The sequence below is a fragment of the Heliangelus exortis genome, chromosome 2 (genome assembly GCF_036169615.1).
Source record: "Heliangelus exortis chromosome 2, bHelExo1.hap1, whole genome shotgun sequence".
NCBI classification, from domain to species: domain Eukaryota; kingdom Metazoa; phylum Chordata; class Aves; order Apodiformes; family Trochilidae; genus Heliangelus; species Heliangelus exortis.
In genome coordinates this window covers 128,983,065-129,010,935 of record NC_092423.1, presented here as the reverse complement: position 1 = coordinate 129,010,935, position 27,871 = coordinate 128,983,065, and the positions used below count along the sequence as shown (strand labels likewise).

General features: G+C 42.0%; 1 protein-coding gene across 1 annotated transcript in view; it reads right to left on the bottom strand.

Moving 5' to 3' along the window:
* Nucleotides 1–27,871, bottom strand: part of LAPTM4B (lysosomal protein transmembrane 4 beta) — a 59,437-nt gene that overhangs the window by 6,649 nt on the left and 24,917 nt on the right. The window contains exons 5-6 of the mRNA XM_071738043.1: nt 18,965–19,063; nt 11,382–11,477 (exon numbers count right to left, since the gene is read on the bottom strand). Coding sequence (XP_071594144.1) covers nt 11,382–11,477; nt 18,965–19,063 — 195 coding nt within the window. The remainder of the gene's footprint in view (nt 1–11,381; nt 11,478–18,964; nt 19,064–27,871) is intronic.

Sequence of the window (27,871 nt, the reverse complement as noted above, 5' to 3'; positions counted from 1 at the left end):
AACCCACAGATCCTATCTGCCCTATGGATGCTCCACACACAAGGAAGGAAGGGTTGGAAGGACCATTTTCCAATCTCCTGTTGTCAGAGTCCAACTATGCAAGAATCCATGGGCAAAGGAAGAAAACTGGAGATAGTGTGGCTATGAAGCCCCATGGTTAGGGGGCTTTAGTGGAACAGAGAGTCCTGAGTGCTGGGCTTTGCTCCCAATAACATGTAAGCATTTTGGTATAAGCAGTCTGGTTGTTTAATACACAGAAATAATCAAAAACTAACCCATAAGAAATACTTAGCTGGTATCATCCAAGTGGTTTGGATAACTGTATTACATAAGCATCTATTATAAACCAAATGATACAGGACGACCTTCTTTGGAAGAATAAGAATCTACCAGTGGTTATCACATATTCAGTTAATATAAACATATGTAATTTCTTATTTTTTACATCCTGCTTAATCTGGTTTTGGAGAAAAGGTTTCAAAAGACATTGCTTAGAAATATACCTAAGAAGAAACACAGGCAAATATTCGTATATTCAAACAGTCAGAAATTAATCTTGGCCCAAAGGTGTTTCTTTGGAAGGGAATTGCAAAATTTCAGTAATCACCCCATATTTTTGCAGCTGATTCCACATTTATCTGAACTTCCAGTAGAAAATTTTCTTTCTTCAGCATATGTACAAGTTTTCTCACTTTCCTGCAGTTATCCTGTTTGAACTCAAGCTGTATGATGTACATTGCTAGAGTAGAAAATGTGCTTAGTTCTGTATAAGCCAAGCTAAATATGTGATTAATTGATTATTTCTGCATTCTTGAGGGTCTCACCCAAAACTCACTGAACTCAACAGAAATCTTTCTGTATCCCCAGAGAGCTTTGGATCACTTTTTCCCACAGCCATTTGTACTGTTCACTGGCTGGAATGGTACAATTGTCACATAGCAGCTTTGAGTTTGAGCAGTATTTTGGCTGGCAGCTATATGAAACTTTTATGAGTTGCCATGGCTTCTTGATGTCTTGTTGGAAACAAACATTGTTACAGGCAGACCTAACACTTTTCTCTAGCACCTAGAACAGGAATGCACTCGTTGATGCCAAAAAAAGCTATTGATTAGAAATCTGCATGGTAAGTGCTGATGGTTGTAGTGAGCATTCAGGATGTTTTCTCAAACTTCAGCTTTTCAATAAAAACTCCACTCCTTTACACTGAAGAACATCACACTGCATGGATACAAAATACACAGGGACAGGTGATGAGTAGTTGAGTACAATTAGGGTCATCGTTACTGCAATTTAATCCTGGCCCTGCCACTGAATCTTTTCAGTTTTGACAAATCATTCCACTTTTTGTCTTAGGAAGATCTCCCATTTGTAAAACAGACAAACTATTTGAAACATCGTAAAAGGTCTTGGAAATAGATTTACAAATCCCTTGGATGAAACTTCCATATGACTATGTGAGACAGGGTCTAAATTATGGAAATATTTACAAATTAAATATATATTTTTGCTGAAATTTCAGCCCATGCCTGGAAATGTTTAACCCAACCTCTTTGCCACAGCTATGTATGTGTTACATTCATGTGTTTCACTCTTCTATGGAGTGACCCTTACATTTCAGACACCCAAACCACCACCAGAAATTCTTACAGGAAGCCCCTGTGAATACATGGGCAGGAAAGGGAGAGAGAGCAAAAGCAGCCTTTGCTTTCCCACAGCTCACATACAAAGTGCCACTGGGTTCAGGTCTTATTCTGTTTACTCAAAAAGGGAGGGACACCAAGCACAAAGTGAACAGTGGTAGGCAGGTGGCAGGAGTGTGCCAGAGCCAGTGCTGCACCATTGCCCAGGTAAAAGTGCTGAGCCACAGGAATCCCCTGCTACAGGAGCCTGTGTCACACGTGCAGCCTCCGGGCTGGTGATGGAATGAACACGGACACAGGTGCAGGCTGAAGTACAGCCACTGCATGCCTTGCCTTTCCTAATTCAGGATAAATGTTTCCTCAACGTAGCAGAGGGCTGATGCTTTGGGTTTGGAGCCAACTGAATGGAAAGATGAGGCTGTAAGCAGCACATGCCCAGTTGCACTGCTCCGGGTTCATCTCATCTCAGTGACTCCAGCTCAAGGCCAAACACCGACGTGTGCCAACCTGATACAGCTGTGCAGCTTGGAGAGGGTTTAATGGGATGCAATCCCATTTACTAATCTCATGTTTACTTCCCTGCTCTCCCATCATTCACCAGCCAAGAGGAGTGGAATTTCCTCCCACAGCTGCAGTGCTTTGAGGAGCCATGAACTGCAACCCAAACCCTGCTCAGCTGCAGTGAAGCAAGCAGCAAGCCTACTAACAGCTCCAGAGTGAAGGCTGCTGATGTGACCACCTGTCCAGTTCAAGATAGTCCCATAAGCCTTCCCAAAAGCCTTCCCAAAAGGCATAATTTGCTGGGTTTTTGACTATGCAAACATGAAGCTCACCTGTGGGAAACAGAAGATTTCCATGTGCATAAACAGCTATAGCCAGCTGATTGCTTCACTCTGTGTGCAGGAAAGGCTGAGAATAATTAACTCTTTGCAAAGTTTTCCTGTCAAATTTGAAAATGTGGTTTCCTTCTGAGAAGTCTGGGATTACTGAGGAAAATGTAAAAATTAAGGTGTATTTTTTGCTTGAAATTTTCAGAAATACAAATCTTCTCAGTAGGGTTCTAAGAAGCTCCAAGAAGTAGCATTTTTCAAGAGTTTCTGAATAATTGTGTTTTTTCTACAATGGGTCCCTAAGAGTTTTTAAGCCCCAGGCTTTCCAGATACCTGTCTCAGAAGTGCATCAGCCAAGATTCTCTGCTCCTTTCAAAAATTCAGTTTATAATTGCAGGTGCAAAATGCAACTTGAGGCAACTTGAGAAAAGGAGGTAATATAGAACAACATTATGCACATCAGATCAGCAAGGGAGGGAGGTTAACTGAAACAGTTAGGGAGTAGGAAAACTAAACCAATTGAGAATTTGGGTTTTCTATTTCACATGAAGACACACTTTACACTGACTGTATGAAAAGACTGACAGGAGTCAGGAGAAGAGGGAGCTTTTCTTGGAAGTGAAGAAACAGGAATAATTAATAATAATTCTGTGGTAGGAGCAGTCACATGTTGCATATAAAATAAGCACTGGGGAAAGAAGCAGGGATTAACTTTCATAACACTGCAGTTAAGCATGTAGGGACATCACTGCTGGGTCAGGTGAAAAGTCCCTCCAGATGACAGTGATTAGTGATGGCTGATGAAGGAAGAGAAGTGAAAGAAGAATAAAAGAAATGAAGAAAGAGCCGTGAAAGCATGTAGAGCCACGACTTGCCCAGAATATTCTCCCAACTGTCAGAAATTTGAATGCTAAGGACTTGCTGAATTACTGGCCATGTATTTTTCTATGATTTATTAAATTAATTTCATCATTCATTTTTCTAGTTTGCATTTGAACCCATGTTGTCTTTTAGCACCCTCAATGTCCTGTGATGAGCAGACCCCCAGTGAGGTCTTTTTTCATCCTTTACCTTCTCTGCCACTCATGATTTCAAAGATTTCTGTTATATTTTCACTTGTTCTGTCCCTCTTTCATCCCACTAAGGATCCTTGTTCCCCTGCAGGGCAGTCTGCAGTTACTTTATTCATATTAAGAAACCCATTTGACAGTTCCAAGACCAGGCATATGGAGAAGGCTTAGTTGGGAGGGTGCTTGGGAAGGAGCTGACCTCCACCTGGATGAAGCTCCCTTCATGCTCAGGAGAGCAGCAGGAACTTTCACTAATCTGCCCTGTACTAGATATTCTTCCAGGTGGGATCAACTGCCCTTTAGAAGTAATTCCTATAAGTAAATGCTAATACTTGTATCTACTTCAGAGGTGGCTGTTTGCAATGTAAATGGCTGTTCTGGTCAAATGAGTCCAGTCAAAGCAATTGTTTATGAGGAAGTCAGAGAGCAATGCTAGCAAAAAATCTTTCCTAACTTTCTTTTTCTTTTTTCCCTGTCCCCAGATAAAAAAAGCCCTGGATATAGGGCCGAAGCTTCATGTTCAGGCCAAATCATGTTTGATATGAAAAAAGAAGTGGTTTACTTTGCTTTATGCACAGATGCTTTTGCTTGAAAAGTTTGTCCAAAATGTGCTAGTTAATTACCATTTTAGGGTTTCACAATATGTTGACTGTCAAATAAATCCCAAGAAACCTTCCTCTCAACACGGACAGGAAGTATTTTCGTGTTTATACATATGCATTTCCTTTAGAAACCACACTAGAATGATTACAGATGGAGTATCTGGAAGCAGAATAGCTCAGAAATAATTTATAGTCCCAATCAGTGAAGAAGCAGGCCTCAATGCTGCAAAGTCATCTGTGCAAAATTAGAGTTGGTATGTTTTGTTTTCCTTTGACAAAACTCCTTGTTTATTCCAAGACACCAGCTTTCCAAGACTCTATTTAAGAAACTTTACACTACTTTATGGATTTTTGTAATGAAGCAGCCCAATGTTTTTAGTGCTCCAGATAGATGCATATATTACTGGGACACAGCAATATTTAGGGACAGATTATGATTACTCTTGCATGGGAAGAAAATTGAATTCAGGAAGCTATTGTCTTTTTACATCATATGCAACCTCATAAAAGTCATTCAGAATAATGGTGCAATTACCCTCTCCTTTCAAAGGTGAGGAGGTATATGGTCTACCTCAGGCCACAGAAGTCTTTCCTACATGTTGGCCAGCTGTCTACTGCTGTATCTCTAGTGGTGTATCATGATTTTGTACAGATAGAACATATTTATCTTTCTAATTTTTCCTTAATTTTTTCAAAATGATCATTTGCTGGATGAGAACATTCTCAGGGGTAATTTGCCTGCATTGTCATCAGTACTGAAGATTTTAAAACTACTTTGACTCTATGTAACAAATAGTAGATGTGTTGCCCTGAGTGCAGAGACTGTGACAGTCACATCTTTGAAATGACTTTTAAATTACTAACCTGCATCTCTTTCTAACCTTATCTCCTCTTATGATTACACTGTGTACCCCACTCAAGAGTTAACAAGACTGGAACCTAGGAACAGCTCATGTGGGGCACCCTAATTGTTTAACAGGACTGGTGATCCTCCAGGAGCATGGTTATCAGACTGTGCTTGCCTTGCAGATATTGCTGGAAAGGTTTCTGTCTCATCTTCATCTCATTTTTCTGATTCTCCATTCTCATTTTTCCCTCTCTATACACCGAGGGGCAGAGGGTGACCCAGTGTCAGTTTTTTGGCACCACAGCAGAGACATGACCCAGCTGTAAAGTTTGGAGGTAGATTTTGAAGCCTCATTATAACATTTGGGAGGAATAAGATCTAGGATCTTGACATGACCAGTTCCTAGTTCTGTCTTCCATACATATTTTCTACTAGCTTTTATTTTTACACAAAGATATTCTTTTGGTACCACTATCAAAAAGTAAGGCATAATATTGCCATATAAAATACAATTTTTCTTGCACAGCGTATTTAGGCATTTCCCAGTGAATGCTGAAGGGAAGCCTTTGTTTATAACCAAATCACAATAATACTATGCTAGTGTCATGGAAGGTGATGAACTGACAGATTGAGGGAAAAGTCTTCTGTTTACATAAAAATCTGTTAATGTTAGTAACTCACATCTGTAATGGAGCCATCAACCTCCCACAACTTTTGCAGATCTTCTAAATTTGGTGCATAAATGCCCACTTAACAGCCCTCACTTTACAGGGCTCAAAACCACAAAGTCTGCACAGTTTGGGACAGAAAGCAGAGGACGGTCCTGACTCCATAAGGAGTCCTAAGGGACACATGGAAAGAGTGCAATTGCTTGTTGGAAGTCATTAAAGAGAACAGAAATCAGACTGAAAGAATGACCCAGAAATCACCGGAAGCCATTCATTAATAACTGCAGGAAGTCTGATCTCTCAAATAATTGTCACACCCTCAGCAAAAAAACAGCAGCTGGGTGCTCCTCCCTTGCACAGCACACGGGGATGGGATGGGATGGGATGGGATGGGGAGATACGGGATGAGCTCGTGCTGGAGCTGGACCACCCGTGGGGAGCACAGCCCTGCGGAGGGGCCGGGCTTCCCAGGAGGGCTGGAAAGCCGCAGTGTGGTTCCCTGCTGCTGCCGGGACTTGGCCTCTTGCACCCTGCTGCCTTCCCCTGTTTGAGCAACATCTGCCTGAGTGAATGCAGGCACAAGACCTGTGAGGAAGGGCTGAGGGAGCTGGGGGTGTTCAGCCTGGAGAAGAGGAAGCTCAGGAGAGACCTCATCACTCTCTACAACTCCCTGAAAGGAGGGGGTAGCCAGGTGGGGGTTGGTCTCTTCTCCCAGCCAGCTCTCAGTAAGACAAGAGGGCATGGACTTAAGCTCTGCCAGGGGAGGTTTAGGTTGGACATTAGGAAGAAATTCTTTACTGAGAGGGTGATCAGGCATTGGAATGAGCTGCCCAGGGAGGTGGTGGATTCTCCATCCCTGGAGGTTTTTAAGAAGAGACTGAATGTGGCACTCAGTGCCATGGTCTGGGAACCACAGTGGCAGTGGATCAAGGATTGGACTTGATGATCTCAGAGGTCCTTTCCAACCTGGCTGATTCTGTGAGTCTGTGATCCTTCCTTGCACTGTAACTATGACTTGAGCCTAACCTGGAAAATTCACACGCAGCTCAGCTGATACACCCATATATCCCTGCCAACAGGGATTTAAGCTGTCATGGGCTTTCGACACACTGATAGATATCCTTGGAATTATGCTGAAGACTTAAGACTCGTTTTTTGAAGCCCACAAAACAGCAGCTGTCAGTTGGTTATGAATCAACCCTGCTAGAAAAAAGGGCCTGTGAAGTAAGACTGCAAATTTATAACACTCCGGGTTTTCCTACATTGCAACATTCCCAATTAGGAATCCAAAAAGATGTGGAAGATTTAAATTACACATCCCTATTTCATGTCTGCTTTTTAATCTAATTATGAACAACCAGAACAGATTTGTCTGTCTCTATTGCAAATTTCTTATGAATTTTCATGTATTAGAACAATTCCAGTGTTTGAGCTGTAAACATAAATACAGTTTATGTGTTTAAAATAAAAATCTATTGGGGAAAAGTAATAACATGTATATTTTGATCTTTTAATTTAACTTCTAAGGTAAATGTACTGACTGTAATGACAAGTGAACAGGTTTTGGAAATCTTATTTTTAAACTTCAGAGGCTATTTGTCCCAAAATGACACCATTGATGGCCTGCTCCAAACAGCACAGCTGGCTTCTGACAGCAGCTACCTAGTAATAGGTGAGAACTATAACAAGAGTTGTGATTAGCTAATAGCATTGAGCAACAGAACTAACAGGCAGCATGATGCAATTCAGCACTTTTCTCCAGGAGGTCCTTGGAAGGGCTCAGAGAGTAATGCCAGCAGTACTCATCTGCTCACTTTACAGGTATGTCCAAGGGAACTGCCTCTGGTCTAGTGGCCCAGTAATAATGTTATGCATAGGAACTGCCATGAAGAGCAGCTACCTGGAGAACACTGCCAAGTTTGTAAAATTTTTGTGCCACATTATGAAAAATATATTTAAAACAGGATTTTTCTCCAGTTGTTTTCTGCTCTGACATGTACCATCCCCAAACTGCCTCAGTAGTTGGAAATAACAGGTCTGAAAGCACCTATCAGAAAGAAGAGCTCTTACTCATGGTTTATCTGCCTCAGGTTCATCTCACACTTCAGTCAGTTTAATGGGTATGAGTCCAAGGGTCCTTCTCTCCATCCATAGCCATATTAATCACCTTCCACACATGTAGTATAACACAAAGAACGGCTCTGCCAAATAGTCTTCCTCTTAGACAAATCATCCAGCAGAAATGAAAGACCTAACTTTGCACTTTTCAAATAGTCTGTTGCTTTGAGAAAGGGAGAGCAAACAAAAGTGTTGATAGATTAACCACAGTCTACTTAGTTGATGTCATGTCCACAGAAGGAATACATCTGCACTGAAAATAGCAAGTAACCACTGAGAATAAATACACATCATATAGGATCTATTGGTGTGATTTGATAAAGTACATAAGTATCTAAATCCCACTTTGAAGAGAGATTTACAGCTTTACATTTTATCCCCACTGGCAACATGACCAGAGATGAAACTTCTGTTGACTGACTTCAGTGGGAATTAAAAATAAACAAAATGACAACCCAAGTGTCCAAGAGCATCAAGGAGTTTTTCTTGCTCTGGAGAACAAAATGTCTAACTTTGGGTTATCTTCTGCACTTGTATGCTGGCAGTCTTTCCAAATTGGACAAACATTTCCATGGTACTACTGTCACAGTTTAAATTAGTGTAGAAAATCAGTCTTCAACCATGATGTGCTTGAAAAGTTGGCAGGAAAAAGCAGTCCTGGTTTGGAAAAGTGGAAAAAATAATCTTCAGGTTACTATGGTCCACTGTGAGGGAGCCACCTTGCCACATGCCAAAATGTCCTACAAGATACCTCCAGAATCTGAGGGAAGAGATATTTTGGAAAAACACTTGGAGAAGGTTGATAATATCCTCAAGTAGCTCTGCTGTGACTGAGGTACATAGCTGGATAGCTGGATCCCCAGGTCCTGGCATTATCAGGCCTGGAACATAAGAGGGTCACATCTTCCCACCATCTGGGATCCAGGCCATTCCCCTGCCCAGCACTAGCTCTTTCCTCCACCCCATAGCACAGTCAGTTCATGGAGCAAAGCCAGGTGTGTTCACCTGGTGTCAAGCTTTGATCAAGGGCCACAGAAGGAGGACTTCTCAGCTAACAGGGACAGCCAGAATATCCTGTTCACAGCCTGCAACAGCGTGGATGTCCAGATGGCACACTTGCAAAAAGGATGGCAAAAACCATTTACACTAAATGACAAAAATCAGATTACCTGCTGTAATCTGTGTAGCTGTAGTTGTGAGGTTAGTTACAGTTCAGATCTATGGGCATTATTTATAAGAACCAGATTGACCAGGGGGAATTTACTGGAAATTTCTGTGCTGGGCCTTTCACCCTCCCAAATCAGTTCACACTTAAGGTGTTCTTACGGCTTTTAGTAGAATGAAAATGAGACAGTTAATAAGGCAGAGAGGCAGCTGAATATTTTTTTAAATAAAGTATTATTGAATTGGTGGTTGGTAACAGAAAGGGGTCATTGGAGAGGATATCAGGAGGAGCATAAAAGAAGGTAAAACAGATGCAGGAGAGTGCTAGTGACCAATGTTGGCAGAACAGTCCTGGGTGAGGACAGAAAAAAGCTCATCTCTTGGAAGGACTTAGCAACAGATTTCCACCACATGACAAGCCAAGAAGATGGATAAATACTGCTGCTGAGACCTATACACTCTAAGTATGATTTTACACGGTTATGATGGACTTGTTTTAGACAGAAACCGGGAGAACTAATTGTGAGACCCACCAAGGACTTCCTGAACACAGAGAGACAAGGAACATGAAGGAGGCCAGCGTGGCTGTGCATAAAGAGCTATCCATTCTCCTCATCAGATCTGGATGTGAGGTGTAAGTGTGCTTACACACCTTGCCAGTGGCAAATTGAAAAATGCAGTAAACCAAAACATAATCCTGTTATTTTCAGAACAACTTTCTGGAGAACAAATTATATACATCACAGCTTCTTATTCTTTTGAACCAAATCCTAGCACTCTATATTAAAGAAGTTTCCTTCTTTCTCAAGAAAGACACCTGTAATGCAAGCAGCTCAGAAGCATTCACAGCTGCTGCAGCCAGCAAGTAACTGTGGACCCTTCCTATTCTTTATGCCAGAGCATTCCACCTAGTAAGGATTTCCTTTTTCCAAGTGCTTTCAAGATGATGAGAAATCTAAAAGCACTTTGGTGATTAGTAAATATGAAAGTACCAAGAGGAATTTTGGTATCTTTTAAAGAGGAATCAGCCATCTCTTAAATCCAGTCTTTTTCTTTGCAAAGGGAGCAGTGGAGAAGGTGGTTTTAATGTAGCTTTTAAAAAGCCTTGGTGAGTAGTTTCTCAGATAATCCATCTGACACTCTCCCACAACCCAGCCTGCCAGTTCTGTGGGTTGTAGAGTTAGCAATGTCTGAAGCTGAGTTACAACTAGCCACAGGCTGAAAAAAAAGAGCTACAGACATTATCTCACATAAAACTCCTGGTTTTACTGAAAATATATTCCAGTAAAGAACACAGTAATACCTCTTAGCTTTCAATAAACCTATTTTTTTATACTTAAATGTCCTGGTTGCCAGCTTTGATCAGAGTCAACTCTGATTAAGAAAACTTATGGTTTTCTTAAAGCTGCAGGTATTAAAGACAAATTACTATACAAGTGTTACAACTTTCGTGTAGAAGTAGTAATCATTTTCTAAGTCCTTATGGCTGCAGAGGAATAGCTCATTCCAATGTTTTAAAGTTGATGCTTTAATAACCTCAGCATGTGGAAACCACCCACGATTAGGAAAACCTGAGGAAGGCAATCCTGATATTTTACTCAGATGATCCAAAGGCCCAAGTTCATTCTGCTCTCATTCTCATACGTAAATGATGTAAAGACCCTCATTACGTAAGGTAATGGAGTCACTCCAGGGACCAATCTGGCACATTGCCTTTAGTGTGTAGTTTGGGTGGAACACAGGAGCTCCATGGAGATACTATTGCACACAGAACTAGCTCTTCCCAGGGACTCTGTCTTCTTATATTCCTTCAGTGCCTTCTGCAACAAGCAAGACATTGCTTAGCAGACAAACCCTGCTGGTATGCATGTCAGCACCAAACTACTATAAAGTGAACTGACACCTTCCGTTCTATGATGTTAGAATATTTTTATACAGTTCTTTCATCAATCTTTATTTCCTTGTCTCCTTTATCTACAAAACTCATCATGTGCTGGGAGACAAATCACTGTACTTTTGTTGCCTTTTAGCTCCTCTCTCTGAGTGTGTAAAGCACTACACCAGATGCTGAGTGTCCCAAATCAGTTTCTATAGCTAAATCCACATTTCACAGCAGATGTAGACCATGGCATACCCAGCTCTTAATCAGTATTCCCCCTCCCTTTCCAGGTAATCACACAGCTGGAGAGGTCACAACTGGGGTGATTCCTGGGGCCACAAGGTAAGCTGTAGTTTATGCTTAACAGATTGTTTAACAGACTATGTGCATAAAATAAACCCAGCAACACATCTGATTTGTAACTATAGCCTCTTGAATCTCAAGCCGAAACATAACCAACAGATGGACACTCAAAAAAATAAAGATGTTAGTTAGAAATCAATATAAAATAAAGCTATCAGAAGCATAATATTAGGCAAATGTTTGGGGTCTGATATCCTTACCGCAGTGTCATTGGTGGTAATGTACACCAACACATCTGAGTTGTTTCTGCTGTTAATGTATCGGTAACAGTTCCACACGCAGCTTATCAAGTAACCCTGCAAAGAAAAGAGATTTATTATTCTGTGCAGCATATAAACCATATAAATTTTTCTTACGTAAATAAGAATATGAGCCTGAAAGAAGCGTGGGAGCGGTCACTTTGCTGGTTGCAGTGACTATAAGTAAGAGTAGAGGCTCTGTAAGTAGTCCAGCAGTGTTCCTCATACTGGTAGAGCTGGAGTCATTCAGACTTGAGCATAGAAGGCTCTGGGGAGACCTAACTGTGGCCTTTTAGTGTATAAAAGGGGACTTATAAGAAAGAGGGAAACAGCCTTTTTACCAGTGCCTGTAGTGAGAGGACAAGGGACAATGGTTTTAACCTGAAAGAAGACATATTTAGATTGAATATAAGGAAGAAACTTTTTATGATGAGGTACTGAGAACCTGGAATAAGCTGCCCAGAGAAATTATGGATATGCCATCATTGGAAGTGTTCAAGTTCATATTGGATGGGGCTTTGAGCAACGTGGTCTAGAGAAAGGTGTCCCTGCATGCAGCAGGGGCATTGGACTGGATGAACTTGATGTGCCCCATCCAACCTAAACCATTCTGTGATTATATGGTTCTGGATATGATTATGGAGACCTGAGTTGCACTATGAGCTACTCCATCTAAGCAGAGATTCTTGAATCTAGACCTATCTGAATGAAGTCTACTATTCTAGATATTCTATATTATAGCATACTTAATGTAGACAAATTGTTTTGAAAAGAAACAGTTGCTTTGGGCCCGGATAAAGCTAACGTAATATTTTGTGCATATAACCTCAACTTTACTAAAAGCAGTAGGTCCCATACACTGGTTTGCTTTCTTACATTTCTCTAGAAATAGAGATAAGAGTTCAGTCTGACACGCTGTTACTGTGCTTGAGATCTTTAATAATAGCAGGGGCAAGTTTTATGATATAAAATAAAAGAAGAAGTTAGACTGTGACATATAAAGAGAAAGTGATGCAGATGCAGAATGTCTCAGGGATAGCAGGAAGAAGTAAATAAAAACCAGTTTTGGTTCCTCTATGGTAAGGGTATTTAAATGTTGTCTACTGGGATTTTGTACTCTTAGAAAGTGGAAGCAAATCCTGGTAAAAAGAGCATAAGCAAGCTGAGGAATGAAGACTCATCAAGAAAATTACAGGAAACCCTCCTTGTCCTGTGAACAGAAACCTGCCCAATGATGATGTGATCATTCTATATCTCACCTGCATCGTTTCAATACTGTTTCACTTAATCTGACAATAAATCAATGTATTCTATATGACTGATGGTCTGGGTTCTTCCTATTCTTGCCTGACTAGAAAAAATTGACAGTTTGAAAGTTTTTATTGAAATCTGAAATTATTTCTGACCTTTTAAAAGTTATTACCAACACTTCATTTTTTCAGCATAAAGGAAAAAAAAAACCTTATTGCAGCATTAAACTGCAGGATCATAAACTTCAGTAATTTTGTTCTTGGAGCTCACTTGACTCTGGGTAGGCCTGGCAAACAAATAGCTGTCTCCACATTTTTTTTAACTTCTGGGGCAAAGTGTTCTCACCCATCATCATCTTCACCATCAGGAGAGATTCCAGTTTGGCCAGCAGTGATAAGCAAACTGACTGGAAGAAAGACAGGAGGCAGACATTTGGAGGAGCAGGAGTAAGATCCTCAGACTGCCAGGAACAAGGCTGTGGGACTAAATAGTTCTCTCTGGAGCTTTCTGCTTCCCACGTAGTCACACACAACATTAATGAGGAGTGCAATGTCATTTGATGGTGCCCAGTTTATATTTTTACTTAGTAGCTTCTGTACAGCAGTTCTTTCACAAAGTGAGTGTGTGCAAATTAAACTGCCAGCGCTGATCGGATTTGCATCACTCATTCTGAGTGAGTCACAAAAATGTGACTCACTTGCACTGACGACCTTCCAAAAGCCTCTTATCCTTTTGAGCTGGCCCTTGGTTCCTCCATTTCCAGAGCTGTCACACACAGGGTGTGTTTTTTGGGGTGCCACATGACACACTGATGGCTTGCCTGCAGATCAGGCAGAGTTTTTTCCTCAGGGCCGAGAGTGCTGAAACCCAGTAAGTTTACTTCCTCTTCTTTACAGCATCTTACAGACCCTGGAGGTGTAGAAGATTTTGACAATACTTTTGACTATCAAAAGAGAGAACAAAAGGCTTCTGGAGCAAGCTAAGCCCCAGGGGGAGGTTATACTGGCTCTACAGCCTGAGCTATGCAAACCTGCCTCAGGCTACTGAAACGTGGGGTAAAGACACATACACAGAGAACTGCACTTTTTCCAGAATTAAATGAAATGTCTTTGTTAATTATAAATAGTACTAAGTAGTTCAGAAGCTTTCAGTGCTCACATTGAGAAAGGCATAAGACTGTCTGAGAAAGGCTTAAGACCTGGTACAGAGCAGGGACAACACAATACACTTCTGTGTGGCCACATCCCATCTTCATATGAAACCCTTTACATTAAGGTTAATTATTTACAAACCCATTTCTATACTCCTGTCAAAACACAAACTGAGGGAAACCCTGTTTCAGATAATCCAGTCTGCTCTGGGAGAAGCTAGTGGGAGAGTTATTTTTAAAATGTTCCCACTCCATTGCATGTGGACAATAAAACACATTTAACCCCACAGTGGACCCCTGGAGCTTCCCCAGCTCTGATCCCTAGTTCTAACCAGCCCTGCTCCTGCATGTGTGGCTGTTTCTCAGTGAGTGAGGTTTGTTCCAGCCCTTGAATTAATGAGGTCATTGGCCAGCACACAGCAAGTAATTGGCCCGGAGACACTGACCCACATACAGCTGAGAGTGGTGGCTGCTCAGAGCTTGTCCTTGTCCAAGTGCTTTGGACACGTGCTGCTGGCCTGCTAATTGTGAGTCATGGATACTCATTTTCCTCAACTTGCAACTTTTTCTTCAGACTTGTTCCTAATCATTGTTTCATACTGATGCTGCAGCACTGTTCAGTGATTCAGTTATCAATTTTTTTCCTGAAAAACTTGGCTGAGGTTTCAAATACTGCTTTAAAATGTGTGGTTGGACACACAGTATATAAATACATCAATATTTCTCTCAGGAAGCCAATATTCACATTTGGAACAGGGTCTATGAAAAGCAATTAAATTACTTCAGCCTAATCCACTCTTAGTGGTACTCACACAGCACAGGCTGCTGGCAGAAGCCATTTTGGGGGGCAGCCCCAATAGCCACCATGTGGAAGGACAGGGGCATAAGAAAGGCTGAGTGTGGAAAGGAGCACTGTGCCTACTTTCACCACTTTTCAGTCTTCCCATCTGAATTTAGCCCCTGAGAAACTGAAACCCACAAAACTTCTTAACCCTGCCTCTCGCTTCACAAGAGTAATGTATGGCATGGCTTCTGCTCACCAGACACGTGTCCAACCAACTGACTGCTGGCATGTCTCTGGAAATAAGATGCTGCTCTATCCTGCCATGTCTTGTAACACAGCAAGGGAAAGTCTGTGCTGATCTGGGTCACAGCAGCCCTCTGGGAAGCTCCCTGGCTGGCAGCAAGCACTGGATGAATGCCACAGACTCGACAGAGCCCCCTCAGGTTAGGAGCTGTCTACACTGAGTCCTGCTTTTTCTCCAGGCTTTGGATCTTATATTGACAGAGCCGAGATGACCTTCACCAACTGGTAGAAATGAGATAAAGATTTCTACATAAACTGAAATTTACATGAGGATTTCATAGTAGTGGGATGCGGATGGCAGACCAGTTGGCCATGAGTATTTCATGAGATGGTGATGCAGGAGAAGCACTGGGTTGCTGTGCTGATGAAACCTGAAATTAAATCCATCCTCTCAGGACAACAGAACATGTATATTCTGTACAAGAACCATTCCTTAAAACTGCACAGAAATGGTGTAATGGAAAAGAATGAATGATGTCAAGCCAAACCACTGGCCTGAAACACTCTAAATGGCACCTGACACAGGCCATCACCTGATAGCTCACAGTCTCACATATAGTGGGGTACACAATTTAAAGCAAATGATCCCTGCTTTAGAGGTGTTTCTTTCCCAAGTACCCTGCCACCAGCAAGCCCAGTGCTGGGATCTGTCCCTGGTTCTCACAGAGCAGGTGGCAACCTTGTGGTTCTTCCTGGGAGCAGGAGTCAGAGCGTTGCTTTTGGCACTGCATTCATGCTCCTGACTGCTGCTCCATCATCCCTGCAGGGAGGCAGCAGATGCTGAGGAGATATGCTGCAGGTCAGGAATTGCCCTGCCAGGGGCATCCCACACTAAATCTCTCAGGAGGAGCATAAAACTACACTGTGCATCATCCTTTCCCACCTGGTGAGGACACCAGCACATGCTGAGTGGTCTCATTCCCACACTTGACATCTTGTACACATAGGTTATGGGCACGGAGATCAGGGTCAATATTCTGTTTGCTGAAGACCAGCCTGTCTCACTGAACTGGAATACCTTTTGGCTGCCCAACAGGCAACTGCTTCTTACTACCTCCTTTCTGGGAAAAGAAATGCCAAAAAAAGAAGAGGAGGCCATACTCTCCAGCTGCAGCTCAGGGCAGCCTGAAGGGTTCATTTTGGTTGTGTTTGTGCTTGCCTGAGCCTGGCTAATTTGAGCCTGGGCATCTTCACCCACAGTGTGGAGAGGGAAGTTGAAGCCTCAGTTCTGTCTCAGCAGCTGGGACTGGCCAGAGGAAGCTGTGGCCCTGTTTCCCAAACCAGCTGCAGAGAAGGGAGCAATTTAAAAGCCACTGTGTTGGCTATATTCCATTTGAAGTCCTGTGTACATATATATAAACCCACTTAGGCTGTTGGATGCCCTTCCTCAGCCAGATAGGAAGAACCAATATTTCATGGTGGTTCTGTTCATTCTGGTTCAGTTTCTAGACAAACACAGAAAATGGTATATCTCATTTTGCTCTACTATGAAAGATTCTGCATGAAAACACCTCAAAAATCTATTAGCTGCTTTAGATCCAAGTAAACCCTAAGGACTTAAAAGACAGGTGCTTTTGTGTGGTTAGCTGGTTCAATTTCTTACCACCCTCTCTGGTCCCCCTTCCCTTTTCACAATCCCATGACTGCAGAGCACAAACCCACCATATGATACTGCTACATCTTGATTTTTGCTCTAGCCAAAACAAAAGTGTCACGATGCCAAATGTTTCTGAGGAATTAATGTGATTCTGTTTCATATTTCCCACCACCTGAATGCAGCTTTTCCTACTGTAGTTTTTTTCTAAGTTACAATGTTGTGTTTTCTCTCCCTATTTCTAGTCAAACTCCAGGGGGAGAGGATGCTCGAGCTTATTTTTATGCACAGGAACTTTTCAGTTTCAGAATATAAATGTGGTACCATCTGTTAAGTCTATCAGTGATAAAGTGTGATGCATCTGATAGCATCCAGCTTTCTTTTCATGGAGCAGATTGCATAAATCTGCATAGCAGCTCTTCTGAAAACACAAGAAACTCAAATGAAAATGCTAACTAGAATTAAGCATGTGTTTATGTGTGAGTCATAGTTTTGTAATGAGCATTATATGAGACATATTTTTTTGTAAAGATACACGCTTATCACTTTAGAACTAAGTGAGTCTTTTGCACTATTAAGTGGGGGTTGTTTCTTAGTGGTTTGGTTTGGGTTTTTCTGTAGTATTTTTACCATTCCAGTTTCAGCTGTATTTCTCTTATAAGCTTGAGTCTTTTTTGCTGTACTTAGTTAATGAAATACCAGACCCACCTGGGGTAAAAATGAGCTAATGCTTGCATCTGAGAAATTTAAAGAGCATGTCCCTTGTGGCACCTGGCAGATCTACATCTTTATTACTTTCATACATATTTCTTAAAGGTGCAAACAAAATCAACAGTACAACTGTGAATGCATAAAGCCAGAAGGCTAGACTGTATTTCTAAACCACAGGAGAAAGTGAATATCACTTCCAATACTACCTTAAAATACTCTGTCTGGGTTGTTTTTTTTTTAATTTGGAAGTAGCTTCAATAATCTAATCAACCTCTTTTTTCACAGTAGATTTCTCTGTTCATGTCATCAAATGTATTGTCTGGAAGCAACATCCCTGTTGTCACTGAGGCTCTGTGGGACTTCCCTAGTCTAATGCATAATTGCTCTGCAGAAAAGGAACAAGAACTATTATTAAATAAAACCCAACACAAGAAACAAAAGAATGGTAGCACTGCACTGCAAGAAACTTGCAGAAGGGTACAAAAAGAGGTCAAACATATCAGCATACTTTCCAAGACATCCAAGGCCCCGGAGATTACTTGAGCCATAGGTGGTTGGTTTTTACACTTTGATTTGTCTGATCTGACTCTGAGCTCCTTTTCAATTCCTAATCCATGCAGCAGGTGGGGGTTGGCTTAGCTCAACCACAAACCTGAGTGCAGGGATTTCACAAGAAACCTTCTGGATGCACTGGGTGATAATACACCTCTTCATCTGCTGCGTGCCACCTCCAGCCCTCTCATTGGTGAGCTTTGCATAACAGCAAATAAATCATCACACCTTGTAGCCTTGTGTGACAGTCCTTTACATTATCCCTCCCAGAAGGGGTTGTTTGGATCTATTTACCTGCTCTACAACATCCTTTTAGAGACCAGGCACCAGAAGTGAATGCATGCTTCTAGATGTGGTAGGCAGCAAAACTGGCAAAGACACCTTTGGTTTCAGTATTTTTTGTTCCTTTCCTAATACTCTTAGTATTTGATTTATTTGTCTGACTAGAACTGAGCAGCTAGCAATATTCTCACAGGTCTATCTATTGCAGCTACAAGATCCCTTTTTCAGGTGGTCAGGCTTAGTTCAGAGTCTACTGCAGTGTCTGTGAAACAAAACTGTGCTTCCTCTGTGCCCATCACTTAGAATTTATCACCACTAAGTTTCCCTGCCATTTCATTGTACAGTAACTCAGGGCCATGAGATCCTTTTGCAAAGCTTTCTTGGCTGATTTTTTCCCTATTTTCAATGACACTGTGTAAAAATGTCATTAGATTTCTCTCCCCTTCACAGATTTTTTTATTAATGTACCAAACAGCATGGGCCTTGCTGTTGTAAAGGCTGATAATTTATCCTTATTGTCTATTTCCTAGCTACAGACTATAAGACAACCTTCTCTTTAGTCCCTGTGTATTTTAGGGTGTTTTTTAAAGCCTTTCATGGGAGATTCTGCCAAACACCTCTTGATAAACTAAGAAGTCTGTATCTACAGGCTTGTCTGTAGATGACAAACTCTTCAAAGGATTTATGTGTCAAGAGCTCCCCCTACAAGCATCATGCTGCCCCATTGTGGCCTATATATGTTCCTGTGTTTGTCTATGAGATTTTCTGCTTTTTTTCCATGATGTCTATCTCTGCTTTGTGTAGCTGTCAGGCTGCATGGTTTGTAGTTCCCTAGATCTCTTCTAAAGCCAGACCTCCCAGCAAGGGACATTCCACCCACAACTAGAAGTATATTTTATACACAGTAATGCACTTACCTTAAAAGCCAAAATGATACTTATGAAAAGGAGGATAATCACAACCAGACACGTAGGGTTCACGGACATAATCTCTTCCTTGTAGGGAAAATTAGCAGGCTGCAGAAACAAAAATAAGCAAAACACTGCGAGTTAATCTCACCAGTCATCTAAGAGCCATTCAGAGAGTGCACTCTATAATTAACAGCTTACAAAACTTTCTGTGATTTACTAAATCAGGAGCTCCCTGCATCAATAAGCAGTTTCAGTAAGTTTGGCTTGAACAGGCATTGTGAAGGCTCAGCTGCCAAATAATCCCTGGAGGGCTGAGGGATTTTCTTTTTTCTTTGCATGTGGTGGGGGGCTGTCTTTTCCTCTGTGCACACTGGGTTTGTATCTGACTCAAACCAGCAAAGGACTTTCCTCTGGTAGCTTTGCAGCTGGAAAACTACCATCCTGGGCAACAGCAGGTAAGTCCTGTCCTTGTCAACTAATCATTGGAACTGGCTGCCAAAGACCAGTGCCAGCTCCTTCCAGAAAGTCAAAGCAGAAGAAGCTGCGCAGTGTGAACCTTTAACTTAAATATTTGATAAAAAAAAAAAAGCAACCCAAAACATTGGATCTATTCTCTTCCATCTTATTTTGGCTAAATTTGGACTACTATTTCAGGAGCACTTGTTAGTGCTGCTGCTCATGTGGTTGCTTTATGAAGGCATGGGTCCCATGGGAGAACAGTGTCATGATTTCAAACCAAAATGTGTTCCAAGTCCTTCTGTTACCTCATGCACAGAATGGAGGTGACAGAAATAATCTTCCTACTTAGTATAGGCTCTAGTGATTTACAGTAGTGAAACAGTTCAGGGCTAAAAAAGTTTCAGTGCGTTTGGTATTGCTTAAAGAAAGCACACCCTTTAAAAGGAATGTTCCAAATCATTTTAAAATATTGCAAAGCACAAGTTCCTGTTTCAGTTAGAATAAACCGTTGTTCAGAGACAGAGCTGCTCTCCACAAAAGACAGTTCTGCTGCAACAGTAGCTCATTATAACTGAATGCATCAGCCCCTTCCACACACAGCCCCCTTTTCCCTTACGGGTCTAATTACTTAGCCAGGCCAGCCCTGCAGCCTTGTCAGGACAATTAACCAGACCCAGCTATAACTGTGTTCTTGGCTGTGATGGTGTAACTCCTTAATACCCCTTATACCAACACTCGGCCCAGTGCACCAGGAAATTCCCTTTTTTTTTGGACAGCTGCTAGTGAGAATAGCTCTTTATTTAGTGCTTCCATGAACTGTTCAGAGTGGTTAACATCAACAGCAGCTGTAACTGTTTGCAGATAAACCTTACATAAGCACATTTTCCGCTTCTTGAGAGCAATGTTTCTGTCCCTGTTCTGAATTTCATGGCTGAGGTTTTTATCATGTTATCTTCTTTGTTGGGGTAGAGCTTTTGTAGGAAACCAGCTTGCTCTAATTCAGTAAGTTGCTCCTTTTTCTTTTTTTTTTTTTTTTCCACAGAACATTATTGCTAAATATAGTGGATATGGTCACCCAGAGACCAAGAAAGCAAGAGGAGACGCCAAGAAAAAAATGCACTGAAAAATAAACACAAACCTTATATGCAGAAAATTTAAGTATTAATGCCACAGCCTGCCCTCCTGATTGCAGGAGAGAGCCATACAAAGTCTAAGTGTAAGTCCAACACCAAGTCAGTTAAGGACAGGTACAGTCAATCTGCCTCAAAATAATTTTTTTAGTACTGACCTACCATTTAAAACCCAGTCAAATGAGTTTGTGAACATACTAAAAAGCTCCTGGTGAGGCTTTGGTACTCCCACACTCTGTTTTTGGGGTATTTTGGTCAAGGACTAAATGACTGCATAGTTTGGTCTTGGCCACAACCTAATGGCTTGTTTCCAGACATCAACTCAACTGGGACTTGCACAGGCGCAGGAGGAAGGCAGGAAAGTGACCCAAGAAAGACTGAAGAGCAGGAACATCTGCTGGAGCCATGAGCCCTGGACAAGTCTAGGAGCAGCACATGATGCCGAGCAGTGCCTGGTCCCCTGTTACATGAGCAGTGTTTCAGGTAAAAGGACAATAATTCAGGACTGAAAGCAGCAAGACAGCATGTGAGGAGCAAATTCTGCATCTTGATCCCTTCAGGCTCAGCTTTCTGGTTCTCTGCTCTGAAGAGAAATGAGGTGTAAGCAAGTCCCAGTGAGGCAGTGGGTTCTGCATCCATGTGGTTGTCACCCCTGACCCACGTGTCAGGGAGATCCTGGTGCAGGGTGTGAAAATTGAAGCCAGCCCTTCCTTAAGCTGCCCTTGCTGTGTGGGACAGAAAGATTTCAGGGCTTCATAGCCATGGGCATCAGGTCAGCAAGGAAGAAACTCCCATTGTTTGCTAACTGGGCTGGTAGCATCTGCTGATCAGGAGATGATTAACCCTGCTTGCCCAGGCTGGCCTAGGTGCAGCCTCATCTTGACTCACAACTACAGACTCCTTCAGTGCAGTAAGAAAAGCAGTTTTTAAAACCTGCAACTTTGGGCACAAAGTTGGTGAGAGGCATCTCAGCAGGCACCATCATGGAGCTGGGGCCACCAGGAGGCCCTGGGGAACCTCCCATGGCAGTAGCTGTTCCCAAAATCTCATTCACTCCCATGGAAAACGGGTACCCACAGTGGTTCAGATGAATCAAAGATCCATTGCCTCTCTGCAGTGATGAGCTTTAACACCAATGTGGGTGTATGTGGTGAGAAGAGAAATTCAGCTCCTGTGCTGGGGGTTTGCAGAGACCAGGAGTAGAAATCCTCCTGCTGGGAAGGCCCTGGGCACCAGGCTCAATGCTGTGACCAAAAATCTCAGTGTCAGATGCTCAGTGCAAGATCTGATGAAGCTGAGACTGAAATGTGACTGGATGGAGAAAATCAAGCCTGTCACTAGAAATACAGGAGTGATTTTTCAGTAGGTCATGATGAAATTTTCTATACAAACAAGAGGCACTTGCAGTGGTGTGGCACTGGCATACTAAAGCCATAATTGAAGTGTCACTTATAACTTTGTCACAGATGCAGAAAGGGTTGCATTCATAATAATATACATGGTAAACTCAATTTAGGAAAAAAACCCACCATCTTATACATAGAAAATCTCTATTAGACACTCAAAAAGAAGCTAAAACTTGCATGGAAAGTATATTTATATTGCTATATATTTCTATTTCTATTGCATAGATATTGTACTTATGTACAAGAAGAATGAAAAGTCCAGGGCTGAAGCCCTTTCTCATTCCTTCAGCCTGCTTGCATAAACTTGCACATTTTCCTTCTCCTTGGGCCACAAACAGTCCACTTTTAAAAGATGGTGTGGATTCTCATTCAACAGTTACAATCCTGAGTATTAGAGTCTTAGAAAAACTGAAACAATACAGTAATGTGACTGCAGAATTTTTAAAGCTCTGCTCTGAAGCCAGCAGTATTTCTTTGGAATTGTAGGATGGCATTAAAAATGGCAGTAAGGATATTCCTTTTTTTAAGCTTTACTTTTTAGAACAAATTTCCTTAGATTTAATTATGTTCTCTCAAAGGTTTCCTCTAGGATTTAAAAGCATGACTGATACCACCTGAATTGTTTAGACAGCAGCATTGCAGGTAGTCCCATAGTAAAGTTGTTTAATGTATTTTGAGGTTTTCTTTATTTTCTAACTGCTACAGTCTTGGACTTTAATAAAAAACAAGCTTGGCAGAACAGCCTTGTCTGCACCTCTGCTTCAATTCATTTTGTGTATGGTTATCAAATGACAAAAGATGAAGTGTTTAATTTGAAGGCTTTAGAAAGCCAATCAAAGTTTTAGTGGGGCTAAAGATAAGAACTAGCTTAGCCCACCACTGCTCCAAGAACCAAATGATTTTTAATTTACACATGCTGGATTTACTGTATGTGAAGGTTTCTGCTTTTCCAGTGACAGTGATAATGACCAAGACATCCAGCATAACCCTTGCAAAATTTTATCATGTGATCATCATACAACATTTCAAATGCTAGATTTATAACATCTATTTATTTTATATGACCCTTCATGGTGAGATAGTCTTGCAATTTCTGGGAACTAAGGGGCACACCTGTGTGCAACTGGGCATTAAAAGGCAACAAAAAGTTTCCAAAGACATTTGTGCCTTTGAGAGAAGCAGCCATTGTAGGTGGATATTGCCAAATACCCTGTGAACAAAATGTTCTGTATTTACAATTGCAACACTTCCAACTAGGACTCTGCCTAACCTATGGATAGGTGCTAATTTATCATCCTGATAAAAGTACATGGAGGGTTTCACAGTAGCTTGCAACTCATTACTGATAGACTGAAATCTGGCAGATGTGCACCAAAGTGAATAGAGAGCAGAATTCCAGTAGGAGAGTAGAAATGGTCAAAAACATAGGGGGTTCACCTTAGAAAAAGAAAAAACTGTTCTTCTGAGACTGCCAAATATATTCCATTACCTAATGCATATCATCTTCCAGATATTCAATAATGGATTTGAAGAACAATTAGGATTTTTCATTTCCCTTATGGAGCTGGACTCCCTGAAATATCAGTCCCCAAATTCAAAGCAGTTTTAGAGGAACAAAAACTGTAAGAATGCCAGAAGACACACAACCCTTGCTTTCTGTCTGCCTTGGCAAACCTCTGCAAAGGAGGTGAGGGCAAGATGACTCTAGGGATTATTTATAAATCATCAGGAGGGATCACACCCAGCTGTCATGACTCAGACCTCACCTACAGGGACAAGGGTATTAACTGCAGTCTTTTTATAAAGGTGGTGCTTGAGATCACAGAACTGTTTACCATGAATATTATTGAAAGGCAGGAAAACAAGGCCATGGGTACAAGCCTGTTTAGAAACATTTGTGCACTAGCATTGCACTGATGGCATTATTGCTAAAAAAATTGAAAAGCTTGGGTTTAGTTTCATCTTGTGTTCCATCATGCTGTGTGTCTGTGTCTGATACCAGATTAAAATAAATCATAATATGATTTTCGCTTCTCTCTTTCAGTTTTGCCCTCTCAGAGAGATGTTATTTGCTCCAAACCAAGTGCAACAGCCTCCTGCCAACTGATATGGCCTTTCTGAGTAAGGGTACGAGCAGTTCCTGATTAGCCACTTGTGCTTGGGACCACTGTGCTTGGGAACACAGGAGGCAGCTTGAAAGCAGGTGCAGAACAGCTTCAAAACAGCTCCAAAACTTTGTTGAATACTAACTGTATTTTGTTGTAATACTAACTGTACAAAATTCAGCACAGCTCTTGGTAATTTTTGCCAAGCACTAATTATCACTGTGAGTGATAATACAGAAATGACTCTGTTTTCAAATTAACTTAACTTGGACTAGCTGTTAGATACTTATTATCATTATGCCTCTCCTCTAATTTGATCAGCCTTTTAAAACCTCATTATTCTGCATATGAAAACTCTATGGCATTACCTTTTGCTCTCCTTCCTTAGGGGGAAAAAAAAAAAAAAGAAGAGAAGGAAAAAAAGAAAAGAAAAAAAGAAAGAAAAAAAAAAGCAGGAAAAACTGGTTGTTTCTCATTACACAACAATGTATCCAACTTTTATATAGTTTTAGGAGGAACTTTCCTGCATGGTCTCTGACTTTTAAGCATTGGTCTTTACAACCAGAGGGCATAAATAGACAGATGAAACCTGTCACCAACTGAGAAGTGAAGCCTCCTCTCTGCTACTATTAATTGCTGATTTATTTGGTCCACAAATCCCATGAGCAGCTTTTGCAAATAGCAAAAAAACCTCGGGACTCTTGTTTTGGCACTTAGTTCCCTAGGCTGCTTACAGGGTCACAGCATCACAGACACAGTTGCCATACTGCATGCTCATCTGTATTCCTCGGGTTTTGACATTTCTTTGCAATGTAGCAGGAATTAATGACTGAACACAGGTTCTCGGTCAGTCCAGTTCCCTCTGACTAATGGCTCCATCCTTAGTGTTATTTACTTCTTGGTTAACCTCTGTGTCAGCCATAGGTTTTATTAGAAATTATTTTGCTGGGAAAAGTCACAAATACTGCCTATGGAAAATGCAGAAACGTGATGACTTTGGGCAATGCTGGGATAGGATCTTTCAGAGGATGACACTGAACAGCTAGATTAGGCTCCTGCTCACAACTTCCCTCTAGAGTACTTGATCCCTCTGGACAGTGAGCCTGGGGAAGCTCTCCCAAGGCTGACGTTGGCCTTTGTGAATGGCCTCTTGGGTCCTAAGGTTATTAATGGAACTCAGGAAGAGCATGAAATCTGCTGCTGATTCCTGGAGACCTTCCTCTACCCAAAATAGAAACTTATTGGCAGATGGTTGGCTTGACTCTTACCGTTTGCAAGTCTGCCAGCTAACCTCTCCTAATCCATTTGATACATCCTTTATTGATCTAGGGCTTTATTGCTGCTCTGAGCATCATGCTGTAGAGTCAAACATCTCATGAAAGTCTATTATGCCCCTGCCCATCTTTATTGGAAAAGGCAGTAATCTTGTCAGAGAAAGAAAATGAGTTTGCCTGCAGGACTGATTTTCCGTGCAACCATGCTGGTAGCCATTAATCATATTCCTCTGGTCTGATCCTTTATCAATTGACTCTCCTCTCAGCCCTTCTGTTATTATTCTGCTTGGTAGCAATGTCAGGCTAATCAGCCTATAATTATCCTGGAAATCCCCCTTGCCCTTTTGAGAACTGACAGTTCAGCACTCCTGAAGTCTTGCAGCATTTTGCTACCAGTCTGGAAAATGATTTACAACAGCAAGGCAAAGATGTGTGCAACCAGAGATTTTAATGCTCCAGAGCAGCAATGTGGCTAACAAGGTGTTCTGCTGCACCACTCCAAAAACCTTTTAAGGCCTGCTCCTCATATTTCTTTTATGGAAGGGACTGTTATTTTTTTATCTGCAGGTACAACAGTAATGTTTCAGCAGATGTATTGAGAGAATCAGCTGCTCTTTGCCCTTCTAGTGATCCAGCAACAGATGTGGGACCAGGTTTTCAGTGGCAGAGCAGGGGCTTTTTGGTATGCAGCTCCCAGCCTGCTCCTGCCCTCCTCACATTCTTGCACATTGTCCAAGATTGATTAAAACCTGGTTACAGCTCCTGTTTGGGGGGCAGAAGGGAGTTCCAGCAGCCACACTTGCACTGCCACAAGACCATCTCTGGCACTGAAGTAGAAGCAAAAGAGAAGCAAGAGGCTGGGGACAGAGTGGCTAGAGAGCAGCCAGGCAGAAAGGGACCTGGGAGTCTGGATTGACAGGAAGCTGAACATGAGCCAGCAGTGTGCCCAGGTGGCCAAGAAGGCCAACGGCATCCTGGCCTGTATCAGGAACAGCGTGGCCAGCAGGTCCAAGGAAGTGATTCTGCCCCTGTACTCAGCACTGGTGAGGCCACACCTCGAGTCCTGTGTCCAGTTCTGGGCCCCTCAGTTCAGGAAGGAGATTGAGGTCCTGGAGCAGGTCCAGAGGAGGGCAACGAGGCTGGTGAAGGGACTCGAGCACAGATCCTATGAGGAGAGGCTGAGGGAGCTGGGGCTGTTCAGCCTGGAGAAGAGGAGGCTCAGAGGAGACCTCATCACTCTCTACAACTCCCTGAAAGGAGGTTGTAGCCAGGTGGGGGTTGGTCTCTTTTCCCAGACGACTTTCAACAAGACAAGAGGGCACGGTCTTAAGTTGTGCCGGGGGAGGTTTAGGTTGGACATTAGAAAGAATTTCTTTACAGAGAGGGCGATCAGACATTGGAATGGGCTGCCCCGGGAAGTGGTGGATTCTCCATCCCTGGAGATATTTAAAAAGAAACTGGATGTGGCACTCAGTGCCATGGTCTAGTAATTGCAGTGGTAGTGGATCAAGGGTTGGACTTGATGATCTCTGAGGTCCCTTCCAACCCAGCCAATTCTATGATTCTATGTCAGGCAACTGATGGGCAGGAAGGCTCCAGCCTGTGGCAGTGCCAGCTTCAAGCACTCACCAAGCTATGGTCATAATTTGCTCATTTCCACTCATACCCTTGAGAACCTTTTCAATTATTTCTCTACTGATCTTCCAGTGTAGCATCAGCAGGCAGGTGTTAAATAAGATGAAGGATAACAGGCTCCTGATGCATCCCAGCTCCCACTGGCTTGACACATTACCTCTTCCCACAGATTTGTGTGGCTACTTACCTGCCTGCTGTTTCTTATTACCTGTTATTTATACTACCCTAGCTAGTCTGCCATCCACATAACAAAGTTCACAGCAGAGCTAATCTGTATTCAAGGCAGATTTTCAGACACAGCCACCGTGTTGGCTTCTCCAGGGCCCTGCACCTCCATTTGAACCTTGTCAGACATGGCTCATGGTCCTGTGATAAGGCAAAGGGTAGCGGGCTCTTGTTTTTACTTTAGGTGGCTGCAATCATATCTTTTAAACTTATGCAATACTAGATACAGATGTTTGGCCAAAGTAGACAGTGGCAAAAAGGAAGCTTCTAATTGTTCCTAAGACAGAATAAAAAAATATTTTCTAACAAAAACTCCTGGCCAATGAAATCTGTGTTAAAGCCACCAAATGAATTAAATACCAACAAAACATCCTTGAAATACCATCAAAAATAAGCCACTGGATTCAAACACAGTAACTCCAAATCCAACAGCAACTGCTCATTATCAGGGTCTTGCAATATGAGTCTCATTCTAACTGAAGTGGTGCTAAGACCTTCACAACACTGTGAAACTCCTGAGTTCTGCACAAATACTCTATGCCAGTAATGTAACTTTGCAAAGATATTTAATACAGACTATCAAGGACTGGAAGGGCTTTTCAAGGACTGCACAGAAGTCAACAGAAAACTGTTGGCTAGAAATACAGGACAAACAGTGCACTTTGCAGTTTTTTTCCCT